This window comes from Cheilinus undulatus, linkage group 10, assembly GCF_018320785.1.
Source record: "Cheilinus undulatus linkage group 10, ASM1832078v1, whole genome shotgun sequence".
Classification (NCBI taxonomy): Eukaryota; Metazoa; Chordata; class Actinopteri; order Labriformes; family Labridae; genus Cheilinus; species Cheilinus undulatus.
In genome coordinates, this window is record NC_054874.1 from 13,384,668 (window position 1) to 13,400,073 (window position 15,406).

The 15,406-nt window shown below is 40.1% G+C and overlaps 1 protein-coding gene across 2 annotated transcripts in view; it reads right to left on the reverse strand.

Moving 5' to 3' along the window:
• The window catches only part of gria1a (glutamate receptor, ionotropic, AMPA 1a), a 151,713-nt gene that overhangs the window by 101,734 nt on the left and 34,573 nt on the right, over window positions 1-15,406 (reverse strand). For both annotated transcript variants that reach the window (XM_041797483.1, XM_041797484.1), the window contains exon 3: window positions 5,213-5,452. In XM_041797483.1, coding sequence (XP_041653417.1) covers window positions 5,213-5,452 — 240 coding nt within the window. The remainder of the gene's footprint in view (window positions 1-5,212; window positions 5,453-15,406) is intronic.

Below are 15,406 nucleotides of genomic sequence, written 5' to 3' on the forward strand. Positions count from 1 at the left end.
TTCCAAACAATTCTTTATATCTACAGAAAATGTGTTGAGCAAAGGGATGCCACCTCATCTCCAGCCACTGTTTAAATGTTTTCTGATGTCTGTTTTGCAGTAATCACTGAAGAGTCTGTTGTGCATGTTCCTGGTGTTAGAGGCGCTATTGTGGTAGACACTTTCGCTAACCTGACACGCCAGATGGATGTGTTTAACACATCCATCTGGTAAACCTTCCATAGATGTGTGTTTTGGAAAAGGCAGAGCCTTTGAAATTAAACTCAGAGGGCGATTGGATGAACGTTCTGTCTGTCATACCGACGAGTAAACTCCATAGAGAGCTGCATAACGCGAAACACGGCGACTGTAGACATGTCAGTACATGACTTTTGTTGTTTATGAAAAGGAAACAACTCAATGCTTTTCTTTGTTCTTCTTTTAATAAAGAAATGTCATCAAGTTCTGATAAAACTTCCGGCATAATTGCATCGATCTTTTGTCGCTGCTTGCTTACGTCATGACTCTGTCATGCTGAAAGTACTGCCCCTCGACACAGATTGGTCCTGTCACTTTCTAACCAAGCTCACATGGTTCAGAGCTTTGCAAGATGCATTTGCCAGTAAGAAACAGAAACAGCCAAATCCCTCTGCTTTGCAAGGTTACACTTTTGCACCATGAGTGAAGTAATGTACTCAGTAAGTGACTGTCTGCCTGTGGACTTGGGTGTGACTTCTACATCACAGGTGTGCTAAATTCAATTCAGGAGTCCTTCTTGGTTCAGAGTTCCCATATCTGTCTTTCTCAAAATGAGCCACTCGGGCTTACCACAATACCATAGCTGCAACTCATTTGAGTGGAAAAGAGGTACAACATATTAATGTGTAAAGCTAATAATTAACAAACACATCAGAAAAAAGTATTAAGGAGGTATTTACCCAATTGATTTGAGTAGATTATAGTTTTCAATTTTAGGTACCATGTACACCAAATATTGGTAAAATGTACTCAGACTGAGTGCAAATTGTTACCTGAATTTTATGGAGTAGATTCAGTCAGTTATCTTCATAGTGTGAGCACAGAGCCAAGACAATACATGAGTGGCTTAGGGACAACTATGTGAATGTCCTGGAGTGGCCCAGCCAGAGGCCTGACTGGAATACTATTGAAAATCTCTGAAGAGACCATCAACAGCCCCCATTCTACCTGACTGAACTTGAAATAGTTGCAAAGAAAAATGACAGCAAATCAATAACCTATTCCCTGAGTTTCTTGGTGTGTTCTTTTGTCTTCAATGTGTAATGGTAGCCAGGAATACTGATGAATCAGTGACTGAACCTTCCAGCCACAGGTGTCTTTATACTACAATTACTTGAGACACATTCTCTGATCCTCATTTCACTTACTGTGAGACTCCTAGCACCAGTTGGGTGGATCTCAGACAGACAGCCTTTCTGTTTGGAGGTTGCATCCTTATCTATCCATAGATAGGTAGTGATATATATTTGCATTAATGGTTTCCATTTATTTTATGACTGTATGTTATCAATGCCCCTGAAGGTCACGAGTTTCTCAAATCAATCAAATTTGACAGTCCTTCTTTTCCAAAGAAGACACAGTGTACTGGATAAGAACTAAGACTATGTTATTCCTTTTCATGGGCACTTTTATCTAGAGAAAAGGCTTAAAAATAAATCAAAGCTGAAGAAAATATAATACACCTGCACTCACACAGGCCTCACTACTAAATATGGTTTTTCTTAAAGGCTTAAATAACCCTGTGGGAAGGGTGACAACAGTGGTGTATCTAGGCAACAGAGGACTACTGCTACAGTTTTCAATGGCTCCTTCCCACCACTCCATCACTCAGGGGTGACCCTGACCACAAACACATGCACTTAGTGACAATTTGTGAGTGGATGATGAAGGGATCACACATGATAAAAGAAATCATTCTGACGCGTGTGAGGCTTCAGTCATCATGCATCTATAGGGTTAAAGACTACTGTGAAATATTCTGTCACAGTTAAATCAAGAGCTGTGAGACTGGCATGATGGTGTCTGGCTTTAAAAGCTGATTTAATCCTTCTGACATTTCAAATAAGTCAGAAACAGAAGAAGATAAAAGTCGCAAGACAACATTGTACCATATTCAAGCTTATTTGCATTTTTAAAACAGGCACAGATACACAAGATACACCCTTCATGCTCTAAAACCCACAACACCTGGGACAGATGGCGTGGCATTATGGGAGGGTTTTAGCTGATTGGTTAGGGAAAAGAGGATGAGGAGAAGGCAGGAGGCTGACAGGTGTGTCCTGCTTTTTTCTGTCTGCCTCTTCAGAGTTTTTAAGATGTTAAATTGAATGCTACAGCACATTTTGTTTTTTTTTCTTCTTTTTTTTTTGGTGCACTAACAAAAAACTGACTGTTTACTTCTGAAGACTGTTCAATGAAAAGTCTAATCTTTTGTCCCACCATGTGATTTATCGTTGTCTTCTGTGCAGGTCAATGTTTCTTTCCTGAGTCCTCTGTCTGGACAAAGATGATGTCATAAAACAATGTAAAAGCTCTGTTGGTTGCTCATTAGCTATGATTGATTCTACTGATGTCATGGCATGGCACCATGGCAATACGAGAATGGCTAATGGTGGTTTCTCTAACAGCTCTAGTCATCTTAATGTGCATTTTGTTTAGAGGAAATATTTTTCTTTATTCTCCCCAATGTTGTGATTTTATTCTGAAGAAGAAAAGGAAGCAGAAGGAGCAAAAGAAGAAGAGATATACTGTATTTGTCCCTCAGGGGAGGATTCAATTTGTCATACTCTGTTATTGAACATCCTACACACACAGGCTTAGGTTCATGCACATGCACAAGCAGGATCCTATAGATATGCACAAATAGAGAGATGTCAGAGTGAGGGCTGCTGCACGTGAGAGTGCACCAGTGTGATTTGGGGTTTTGCACCTTGCTCAAGGGCACCTTGGTAGTGCTCAGTAATTTAAGTCAAACCTCTGTATCTAACAGACCAGTTTCAGACTAAATCTGGCTGGGACCCAACCTAAGTCCTTCTAGACTGAGTTACTGCTACCCCCAGTGGATATGGATATTGTTACCTCCGCCAAGGAGGTTATGTGATCGGCAGGGTTTGTTTGTTTGTTAGTTAGCAACATAACTCAAAAAGTCAAGGACAAATTTTGATGAAATTTTCAGGAAATGTCAGAAATGGCATAAGGAAGAACTGATTCGATTTTGGGAGTGATCCGGATCAATGTCTGGATCCAGGAATTTTTTTTAAAGGATTCTGTACTATTGGGAGATAGGGCCAATGGCGGAGGTCTGCACTCTCCAGATGCTTTTCTAGTTATGATATGTTGTGATATGGGTGATGCAATTTATAAGAAAGAAATGTATTCAAGTGGGCGCTAATCACCCAGTAATATTATAGTTATAAGTGTAATTACCTAGTCACTTCTCATGAATAAGGTGGTAATTACCTGTCCTTGTAATTGTGACAGGTGTCTCATATTTAGATGGGATTTTACCTTTCACTCTACTCTCTAACCCTATCCTAACCTTCCTAATAATGTGTCGGTTCTCTGGTAATTAGGCAGGGTTTTACCCTGCTCCTAACCCTCTAATCCCAGCCCTAACTCTTGTGAACTCTTGCCCTTACCATCTAACCCTAACCCTCATAATATTGTGGCAATTCTCTGGTAATCAGGTGGGATTTTATGCTAATCCAAATCCTTTAACACTACCCTAACCCTCATAAATTGTGGCAAATCTCTGGTAAATAGGTGGGATTTTACCCTGACCCTACCCTAGCTCTCTGGCCCTCTCGAGTAATTGGGAAATACTGTACTTAACCAAGTTGTTACTTAGAAATAAGATGAGAACTTTCTATATAAGTTGCTTGATAATGTCCAGATAATTTTTTTTTATTTTGGCCCACTTTATTTAAGTGAGTCCTTCCTGAATAATTTTCAAGCAATTCTTAGGGTACGGGCAAGGGTAGGGTTTGGGTAGAGTTGGGGTTTAGGGGTAGGGGGTAAGGGTTAGTGTAAAACAACACCTAATTACCAGTGAACTGAGACATTATTATGAAGAAAAACATGATAATTGATACATTATAGATAAATACTTCCTGTATAATAGCGCATTTCTGAGTTACTACTTGGTAAAATGCCAACTAATTTCATCTAAATCTTGAGAAATAAGATAAAAACACTTATCACTACGAAATAAAAGAGTAGTTAGGGCCCACTACAATAAAGTGTTACCAAAAAGGATGTTTTTGTGGCTTTTTGGCTTTTTTTTTTTTTTTACAGGATATGACAATAAATAGTCACAGATGGAAATGGGAGAATCTTAGTGACATTGGAGGCCATGCAATGTTTTTACAATCAAATTATCTTGCCTGTAGCTTTGTCACTTAATGTGTGGGACCTGCTGATTTAGAAAATAAGCTGGGTGTTTATTAAGGGGCTGAGGACTAGCTACAAAGTTAAAAAGAACTTGAGCAGACTCACTATCTTGACTCTGTGACTAGAGGTTCAACCAGCATCAGTGGAGATAGATTCAAAAGAAAAAAGTAAGGCATGTTTTCTTCTGAAATTACTTAAATTATGATTTAAGCGTTATAGAGCAGTGTGAGATGAATTGACTTCAATGATTTTGTTCGTTTCAAACAGTTTGTCAATGTTGTTCACGTCTAAGCATAATCTGAAGGTAAAATAAAATAGATCCTTACATCACTGAATTTGTATGACAGCTTTAGTCTTGTTAGCTTAAGAATCATTACAAAATGATTGCTGTATCTTGTTGTTCTGTTAATATATCTTCAATCGTAGCTTTCATGTGACATCACTCAATCATGGAACTGCCCTCAAAGAGAAAGAAAAGCTTCCTATGGCTGTACACCAAAGAGAAGTTGACAGTCTCAGTTGCCACTAGAGTTACACGATACAATTACCCCAGTAAAGTCAGTCCTAACCACCACTGTGGATCACACAGGAAATCAAGGAGAAAGAGTGGGCATGACATAGTGGAAAGAACCCACAGGACAGGCCCAAACCCACCCAGGGCGTGACCTATGTAATGCCATTAGCATCCCAAGGTAAGGAAAGCTCAATAGGACATGTGTTCTGAGGCATTCATGTGTAGAATTGACTGTGAGAAAAACAAAGTATGATGGTACCTTAAATAAAGAGTGAGTGTTTTTTTTCCTACCTGAGTCAGAACTGTACATGTAGACAAACTTGGTCCATCCGTAGTGTTCTATCACTCCCACCAGAGCGTCCTGCAGCTCAGGCCTCAGCTGGATGACAAACTGGTTTGCCGTCTCAATGGGGAAAGACGGCGTGACGAAGCAGACATGCAGCGCTCCACAGAAGGACATAAGCATGTTGACCGTCTTCCTGTCATACAGGCCGATGATGGCATAGACGCCTTTGGAGAACTGGGAGCAAACTGGCGGAGAGAGGAAGAAAAAGAAAAAGTTAGTCTCTGGAAAGAGATCTGAAATATTACATTGAAGTATAAACTCAAACTGGAAGTGAACATCTGGCTGAAGTTCCAATCAACTCCCCATCAAGTCTGCACCTACAACTGTAATGATCATTGCATCTTTGCACAGGATGCAATTAATGTTTTTTTAACTGCATAATCCAGTTTGCATAACACTCTACACTGTAAAACTGAATAGTTATTCAGAATCACACACATGAAGTAACGTATCTTGATAATCCAGTATATGTACCAATACAAGGCATTATCAAGTGCTGTTCAATCACAGCATGAAGGAAACCATTCAACCGCTGATTCAAGTAAAGGCAACTTAAAGTAAACAAGTAACATCTAAGGGTTGGCCTGCCAATTTGTTGAATTACACCACTGTCCAGTAGTTGGCAGTAAGCAGGTTAAAGCAACACTCAAAAAAGCAAAATAAGAAAAAGCAATTTAATAGTGTGAACCATCTAAGCATGTGTTATATCAGGTATTGCAAGACCTAGAATTGCATATGTGCTCTGATTGTAAGAAGACTGCAGCTTTATAATTTCATCCACAAGCATGACACACTTCTGTGTTCCTACTTTGGCTGTTCTTGATAAAGTGCTAGAGTGAAGAACCCTTGAATCCAATTACATTAACTTGTACTTGAGAAACCATGCAACTGTCCTGCACTGTAAGACCTAACAGTTGACAATTGTTATAAAGAAATAAGCTGCATTAACTTAAAATCTGAAATACCTATTTCAGCTCTATTTTTCTTTGTTGATAAAACACATTTGTAATTTTTGGTAAACAGTGTGTTTTGATAATGCGCTCAAATTATTTGCAGCAGTTTACCAGAATGCCTTTGGGCATTAGGCACTTTTGCAACATGAGGGAAGTTACTGACTCAGTTAGAGAAGTCCCACTGTGGGAGGCAAACACAACACACTATGGATGTTATACTGAACAAAGCATACAGACGGCCAGACATTTTGAAAGTTATCCCTCCTTCATGTTAAGTCCACATGACATGATTTCTGAGGTGCAGAACTGTAACTGAAACATGTTTCGGTGATGACCGGTGAAACACATCCAGCGACCTAGAGAGCACCTACAGCTAACGTAATTCTTGTATAAAAAGGTCACCGCGAGTCACGCAAGATTACAGACATTGTGCCAGAGCATGGCGGAATGAGCTATGATAACAAGCTGAAGAGGTTCAGTGAACCGATCTCTAATGTTATAACCGGGCCAAAGACCAATTCATGCTTCATTTTTACTGATCAAGGGCTCTACGGACCGATGCACTCAGACCTTTGACATTAAGATCGGTTAACCAATCCAGATCGGTTTATCTTAACACCACTAGCGGACACCAAATGCTGTACATAGCCACAAACACACCATCCCCACTGTGAAGCACAGTGGTGGCAGCATCATGCTGCTGAGATGCTTCTTGGCAGCCCTGGAAGGCTTGTAAAGGAAGAGGGTAAAATGAATGCAAGACAATGACTCAAAGCATACTGCAAAAGCTACACAGAAATGGTTGAAAGACAATAAGGTGAATGTTCTGGAGTGGCCGAGTCAAAGCCCAGATCTCAATCCATCAAGAATTAGTGGCTAGACTTTGTTAAAAATTAACTCAGTGAAGTCAAAGGGGTTTAGAAAAGTGTGTATCATGACTTATAAGACTCATTCCATTTCAAAGGGTGAAACACATCTCTTAGTTACGTAACACAGATGCTTTGTCAAGACTTGTAATTATAGCCTTCTGATTTCTGCAGAAACAATGATTAGTCATAATAATGACCCTAATGTCAATTCAAACCTCTGACTGTGACGGTATGATGCTTTCCTGCCCTTAAACCGTCATGGATTGATTATTTTTGGTGTTTGACTTTCAGTTAAAAATACAAAAGCTCTTCAAAGAAATCCCCTTGGGCCATATTACTGTAAGAAGATCAATTCTACTTTAAGTCGGTGCTTTAAAGAAGAAATGACTAGAGTCCAATCTAAAATCTTATCACCACTAGTGTTGATAATGGAAGTAGTCATTTGTGCCCGCCTGATATTGAAATAAATTGATCTGAAGTAAGTTGAAAGAGGCACAATTGAGCTAAATTGAATTTTATCTGGATTTTTTTTGTCCCCTGTGAGTTGAATCACTTTGATTTCCAAATGTGAACAAAGAGGTGGCTTCTAAGATAAAAATGACATTAAGAAGTGAAAAAGATATAGGAGAGATGTCTTCCTTTGGTCATGAAAGACTGCTTCTGACTGAGCTCCAACCTCCTCATCCGTTCAGCTACTTGGTGGCATGTTTATGCAAATCTGACCAGTTTGTCCATCTGCGTACCAGCAGTGTGTGTGTTTGCCTCCAGTGAGAGGCGGATTAGGAGTGGAGAGGTTAATCAATGCATCCCCCGGGTTCCTTTGACATTTTAGAGGCAGCAGGAGGCGCTTTCTGTCTCTTATTGGCTTTTCTCCCTCGGACTCACCCTTCCCTTTTTCTCCCATTGTCTGCATGCCAATCTAATTCCCTCCACAGCCACTTATGTCTTTAAATAGGTCGGTTAGGATGGCAGTCATCTCTTTGGAAGGCATACTCTCTCTGATTTTAGAACTATAGTGATTATTAAAAGATACATCGCTACATTATCAAGAAACACAAAGGTTAAGACAAAGTCATTTCTATTGATGTTGTTGATGCTAATATTGATTTATAAAAAATAATAGATGCCTGATGTTCAGTAAAAAGATTTTTCAGAGTAAGAACCACTAACACAAGATAATCTATTTGAATTGTTTAGTTAATTTACCATTGTATTAATTTTACTTCATTTAAGCTAGATTATTAGTTAAAATCAAATGATATTGATATCTGATTGATACCACAGCAATTAAACAGAAGTCTTAGACTCAGAGTGGTGGGCAATTTATTGTTTTCAATCATCAAAAATTGTAGGAAAACTGCAAAATGATCATTGGGAAATCTGTTTAGCAATTGGCCGATATCAGCATTTTAAAAAAAAATAAAATCAGTTCATCAAAAAAGGGTTGTGCTTTTTTCACAGAAAAAGCTGCATGCATCAAATACAGTTTATTTCTAGCTTTGCAGGTGAAGGTTTCTAAATTGGAACCACTGAACCAGCTGCAGTAGCCGTTACAGGTCAGCCTAGGGTAGCATCTCCACCGCCTGCTCCTGAGCAGCCAGGAGCAAGTGGATGGATTGAGTGCAGTCAGCCAGCAATGTAAAATCTAAATATGTTCCGTTTTGTCCTTCGGCAACATTTAAGTGATGAACACATTAATGCTTCAGTAGGATGCATCATTAGATCAGTGTCAGCCAATATTGCCACTATTGGCAAACACCAGCTATTTGATTCTGGCATCTAGTATACCTAACTGCTGAATTAAATAAGATTTTTTTTTTTTTTTTTTTTACTGGGCAGAAGGAGTGGTTCTTGGGATGAATTCTCATCCATTTTCATGGTTGAATATCAGAGAAAATAGTGGCACAGTGGATATCTAACACCAAAAGAAGTGATGAAAAAAACATTAGTTTTGGTATGGTGAGTGAATGGTAAATGGACTTCTTTTACACTGCAGGTTACACTAACCCATTCACACCCATTCTCTCCAACTTCAAACAGGCTTTTGTACAGTGGCCATCAGTTTTAACCAATCCCGTTTACAGACAGTCATTCACATGACACTGCTGCAGCAGTGGGACCAATTTGGAGTTCAGTGTCATGTTCAAGGACACATCAAAATTTAGCTGCAGGCACTGGAGATCAAACCTCTGACCTTTTGGTTAAGGGAAACTGACTCTACCTATGATCTATAACCTCCCCTCTCTAAGCTAAGTTGCTAACTTAAACATCACTATCAGATGTTATCACAAACGGACTCTTAAAAGAGCTGGTCATGCACCTTGTTGTCTTTACTCATTTCCATGTAGCTTTCACTGGATTCTTCTGGTCATTGTCTCATTGGAAAATAAATCTTCTCCCAAGCTGTATTTTTCTTGCAGACTGGATAAGAGTATACCCTAGGATATTCCTATATTTTTCTGCATTAATTTTACTCTCTTACTTTACAAGCCTTCCAGGGCCAGCTGCCGAGAAGCATCCCCACAGCATGATGCTGCCTAGTGCCCTGCATGGGCCTATTATCTGGGCCCGAGTCTGGCCCGGGCCCGAGGGGGTGGAGCCCAAGCCCGGCCCGGCCCGACAGGTTTTCAGAATTATCAGGCCCAAACCCATATCAAGCCCAACTGTTTTTTTTTTTTTTTTTTTTTTTTGCTGCATATCGCAGCAATTGTAGGCCTATTAACAAATGAACACTTCTATTCTATTCTATAGTAGAACTATTAATCATTTCTGAACATGGCGACGTCCAATTCAACAACAGTGAGCTGCTTAACATGGCAAACTCTGTTCTTTAAAAACCACAAGAAGAACAGTCTGTTTACTTGGCATCATGCAGAAAAAGAACAGCATCCACAGTTTCAGAGGCAAGTCCAGTCCTCCTTTCTTCCATCACTCTTCCAGCTGCGCTGGAAGCACACTCGCTGCTGCTACCGCTGGCTGGGACACGTAGAGCGGGAAGGGAGGGGGCAGAGCGGCTGCTGCGTTCAAGTGTTGCCATTTAAATTGGTTAAACACAAACACGACACATTGCTGTAATTGGCAATGTGTCTTTTCCACTATGTCATGCCCTCTTTTAAAACAAAAGAGCCCGAGCCCGGCCCGTGTCCGAGGTAATGATATGATCATTGGCCCGAAGCCCGGCCCGTGGGCTGTCGGGCTGTTCGGCCCCTTGGGCCTAAGGCTCCAGTACGGGGCTCTAATGCTGCCACCACTGTGCTTCTTAGTGGGGATGGTGTGTTTGTGGGGATGTGCCGTGTCATGCAAACATAGCATCTTATCTGATCGCAAAAAAGGACTCCTGGACTGTGCCTTTCTCTTTGCCGTTCTCCCATACAGCTTTGACTGGTGAAGAACCAGGAATACAGTTGTTGTATGCAAAGTCCCTCCCATCTCAGCTGCTGAAGCTTGTAACTCCTACTTCAGAAATCAGGTGTCCTGGTGGTCTCTCTCACTAGTCTCCTTCTTGCACAGTTGCTCAATTAGGGAGGACTGCCTGATCTTGGCAAATTTACACATGTGCCATATTCCTTCCATTTCCATTATGAAGTTAACCGAACTCTGGGGGATGTTCATTGCCTTTGATTTTTGTTTTTCCTTTTGTTTTTTTGTATCAATCCCCCAACTTACACTTTTCAATTACCCTTTCTCTGAGTTGTTCGGTGTGTACTTTTGTTTTAGTGGCGTAATGGTAGCCTGGAATACTGATTAACCAGTGACTGTGTCTTTATATAACAATCACTAGAGACACATTCCCTGAATAATAGCACTAATTGGCTGGACCACTGTTGAATTAGGTCAGTCACTTTAAAGGGGTAAATATTTATGGAGTCACTTTTTTTACCTTGTATATTTTTGTTTAATCGACATTACTTTGTAGACATCTGTTTTCACTTTGACATTAAAGAGGCTTTTTTTGTAATTTTTCTTGTTAAAAAAAAATCAAATTATATTAACCATGATTCATTTATAAAATTAATAAAAAGATAAAACATCCAAGAGGGTGTATACTTTATCACTGTACAACACATCATTTGTTATTTCTGATACAAAAAAAATCCATATATATATATATATATATATATATATATATATATATATATATATATATATATGTATACATATATATAGTCTATTGCCATAGAGCTAAACAATATTTAGAAATGATAATTGGATGATGTCGCCCAGCCCTACATGCTATCTTTGCACTATCGGGTCTGGCCTGGGCTATTTTCCGCCGTGGCGATGGGTGGGCCTTACTTATCGCAGTATTTACCAAACAGATTGAAGCCGCTGCCTGTCCCTTCACTGGAGCCAACTCGCTGCGAGGGGTTTAGGGAAAGACAGAGCGAGGATGGCCGGTGCCCAAAACGCCTAACCTGTCACAGACCTGCACCCTCCGGGCAGGCACGTGTGTGTCTCTGCGTGTGTGTGTGACGGAGATAGAGAGGGAGAGAAATTCAGCGGTATCACATAGAAGTACACACACATAAGCACACACACACACACATATATGCAGTCTGTAGTGCTCCAAAAGCCTGGTGAGTCACCCTACTTAAAGCAAGCCCTGAAATAGACATTTTGAGCCTCGCCACACTGACTCAGTAACAGAACTATCTTTCCTTCATGGTCTGCACACGCTCCTGCTATTAAATCGACACTCGCTCTGCTATTGCTTTCCACTAGCACACATTATATTTCCCCTTACAATTTTCTAGGACCAATTTCAGCTGTGGCCCCCATGTTCTGCCTGGATAAAAGGTAATGAGAGCAAGTTTGACTTTTTGTGCAGTGTCCCATTACTCTGCCCTACAGCAGGTAACCAGGTTTCACTGAATATGAGTCACTGCTCATACCTGCAGTAATGTCTGTCTGAAAGAAGAAAAACAACAAAAAAATTACATGCAGCCATGTGGCACGGACCTCCTGCTCCGAGCTGGCAGGAGAAGCATGCCTTCGTCTAATTCGACAAGAGCCTGACACAGAACATTAGTGTAACTCAGCGGTCTCTGCTCCTCGTTAGATAGCGCCATAGAGGAGTGTGGCGTGGGTTTGTGTGTGGGCGCCTTGTTAGTACTGCTCCACATGTGCAACGACATCGCAGGCCGAGCCGAGAGACCCAGAGTGATCTCGAAGACCCCAGCAACACCTGTCCACCCTGGCACGCCGTGTCTCCTCACCACAGTTACAGCTGCCACGACGGCAGGACTGAGGTTGCCCCGGCAACGGTCTGTTTCACTGGCAGGGATTACAGTCGCTCAGAGCTGCTAAAGGACTTCTGGAGGATGAAGTGGGAATTGTGAGTGTTTGGACATTTTGTCATAATTAGGTCTCTCCTCAAGGAATTAGCAAATTTGCAGAAGTGACTCGGCTTTGCTAAATCCTCAGATAGTTCCTGGAATAATGGAGCATTTGCAGCACATTTCCATGGCATCATATTTTTATTTACAGTCAAACAAACAATAATCATTTCCACAAGCTAACAATAGTCGTCAGCACATGAATACAGATGATGCTGGAAAGCTCACTAGACCTGCCTCCTGACTTTAAATTTCTCTCTCTGTACGCTCTCCCTATGAATGAACAACCACATTTGCATTCGTATTTGTATTCGTTGTGGCCAAAGAGTTTTGGGCCTCAGGAAAGAGCGAAAACACTCGAATCCAGAAGGGACAGATACTCGCACAACAGGAGGAGCTGTCAGGAACAACTCATGCAGTTTCTGTCTTCCCTGTTCTCTGTTTCCCGTGCCCCGCAGCTGTTCCTCTGCTTAGCATGAGCCAAATATCAAATGACAGACGTGTCTGTGCCGGCTGCACAAAGAGGGCGTGTTTGTGACAGTTGTTCCTGCATCTGAAGTTGGAAGAGCTGCATCCTTTAGAGTGCCTATGAATATTTTAATGCCAGTGCAAATGCACAGAAAGGAACTACACCATTGCTGGTCAAGTCTTCTCAAATAAAAGAAAACTGCTTAAATATTGAAGCTGTAAAAACACAAAAGACAGGTGCTTGAAATGGTGATGGGTTTTAAAATGGAATGATGCTCTTCCTCATCAGGTGGCATCCATCACTTTGGTGTACTACCACCACTTTAAATCCTTTTACTCACTCAGTTCTTCTCCAGGTGCTGTCTGATGATTGTTCATCCCCAGTCCAGATGACAGAAGGGACATGTGACTTACAGCCGTGGTTCCCAACCTTTAGCCCTACCCCCTCATATTGGAAAATTAAATATCAATATTGTTTGTTTTCATAAGGAAGTCCAAAATCCTGACATAATAGTCCTGCATACACTCTTTCTTGACAAAGGATCTATGTATAAACTATTCATTGTCACAACAGTGTATTAGGGCCAGTCTAGAAAATACAAAGAAGAAGAAACTCGAAATCCTCAAGTTTAAAAAGTCATTTATTTACCAGGATTTTTTTTTACTTCATAAGTGGTATATGTATGTGAACCAAAATGTAGACTTGTTGAGACTATCAAGTCAAAAAGTTAATCCAGTAAGTTCAGTTTGTCTTCTTATTTTGATTACTTATCTTGTGTCAAAGTAAAAAAAAAAAAAAAAAAAGAACAGCTCCTACAATTAGTTTGTCTGAAAAAAAATAAGCACAACATTGTTGAAAATACACAGTTGAAAATACAGCCACTGTTTTCATTTTGGCTTCTTGTCGAATTTTTACTTTGCACCGTTGTAAATTCACGATTTTTACAAATGTGATTTTTGAGTTTCTAGTACCAAATTTGGAGACTTTTTAAACTTGCAGATTCCCAATTTTCTTGTAAATTTCTGACTTTTGTAAATTCACAACTTTGTGATCTAAAAAAAGTTTTTCTCCCTAAAATTTTTTGACTTTTTAGCACAAAAATTAACATAATGTATTCATTTCTTCATCTTTTTAGGTTGACCCTAATACATTAATGACTTAACTGATTTTGACAACGTCAAGGGTTATCTTTATTTCTGTAAAGGGCACTTATTCCAGACATTCATTTCATTAAAATAATTTCAGCATCTGGTACTTTGTGCATGATTCTAGAGGGAAATAAACCCTCATCATTCACATAGTGGTCTAATGATGCCAATAGCTATGTTTACATCGACCACTTCTGATCAGAATAAAAATGCTTCATATACAAACTCCATTCGGAATAAAATCTTCTGATCTGTCTCATTTGGAATGAAATTTCATTCCGTTGGTTTAGGTTGAGCCTCATTTGGATCAGCATCCATGAAAACACTTGATATGACTGCCTCTTCCTGTTTGGGGGGATTTTTGTCTTACTGCCTGCCCCACGTGACATGATGCCTTTCTGCTTCCTTATTCTCCCCCTCTGAAGAGACTGCAGAATTATAACTGCTGATCTTGCTGCTTCAACAGGGAAAGCATCAGAAACGGCCAAACTATCTGCACCACACGATAAAGGTACATTTTTAAGTACAATAAAATAGAAATAATCAAATTATAAAGTAAGAGTGAGTAGAACAATTTAATGTTTTTCACATGGGGGTGAGTTAAAAAGATGAGCGAATGATCAGTCATGATGGTTTGTTTGTTTACAGGTGCAGAAGAAGATTGTCAGTAGATTTAACTGGAGGGACGATATGTTGCACATCCGAAAATTTTTATTCAGATCAGATTGAGATGCATAAGCATGCACATCTGAATCGGACTGTATCTTTCAGTGTCCATTTGTACAGAAACTTTTTAATCTCTGATCCGAATGACTTTAATCTGATTGTGAAAAATGGGCATATATGGGTATTGACTGGTTTAAGTGAAGCATCGAGGCAGACAATTCTCCTCAAGGAAACTTTGTATTCGAGTATTTATTTCGTATTACATTCATACATTGGTGAGTGAAAATAGACACTTGCAGTGTGTGCAAAATGCAGCATATTTCTTTATCTGGCATATCTATTGTCATGACAGCTACCCAAGCTGATGTGATATCTGGTGTGTTAACATTGTTTTTCTATTGGTTAAAAAGCCAGAGCTTTGGCAGCCACTGATTGACACACAAACAAATAAATATGGACAACGTCTTGCAGGCATGGTGCATTATTGTGTTCAATTAGCTGAAATTGGGACAAGTTGGGATGTGGGACAAAGAACCTGAAAACAGGGACAGTCCCAGTCAAATTGGGACTAATGGTCACCCTCTTGCCAGGCAAAATGCATCAAAGGATCTACGGTGCCCTTGTGCATTAACGTGCCTCCCAGCTGCTCCATTTAAGTGTAAGACCAAGGTACAAGAAAACAGCTTTGAAAATGAGTG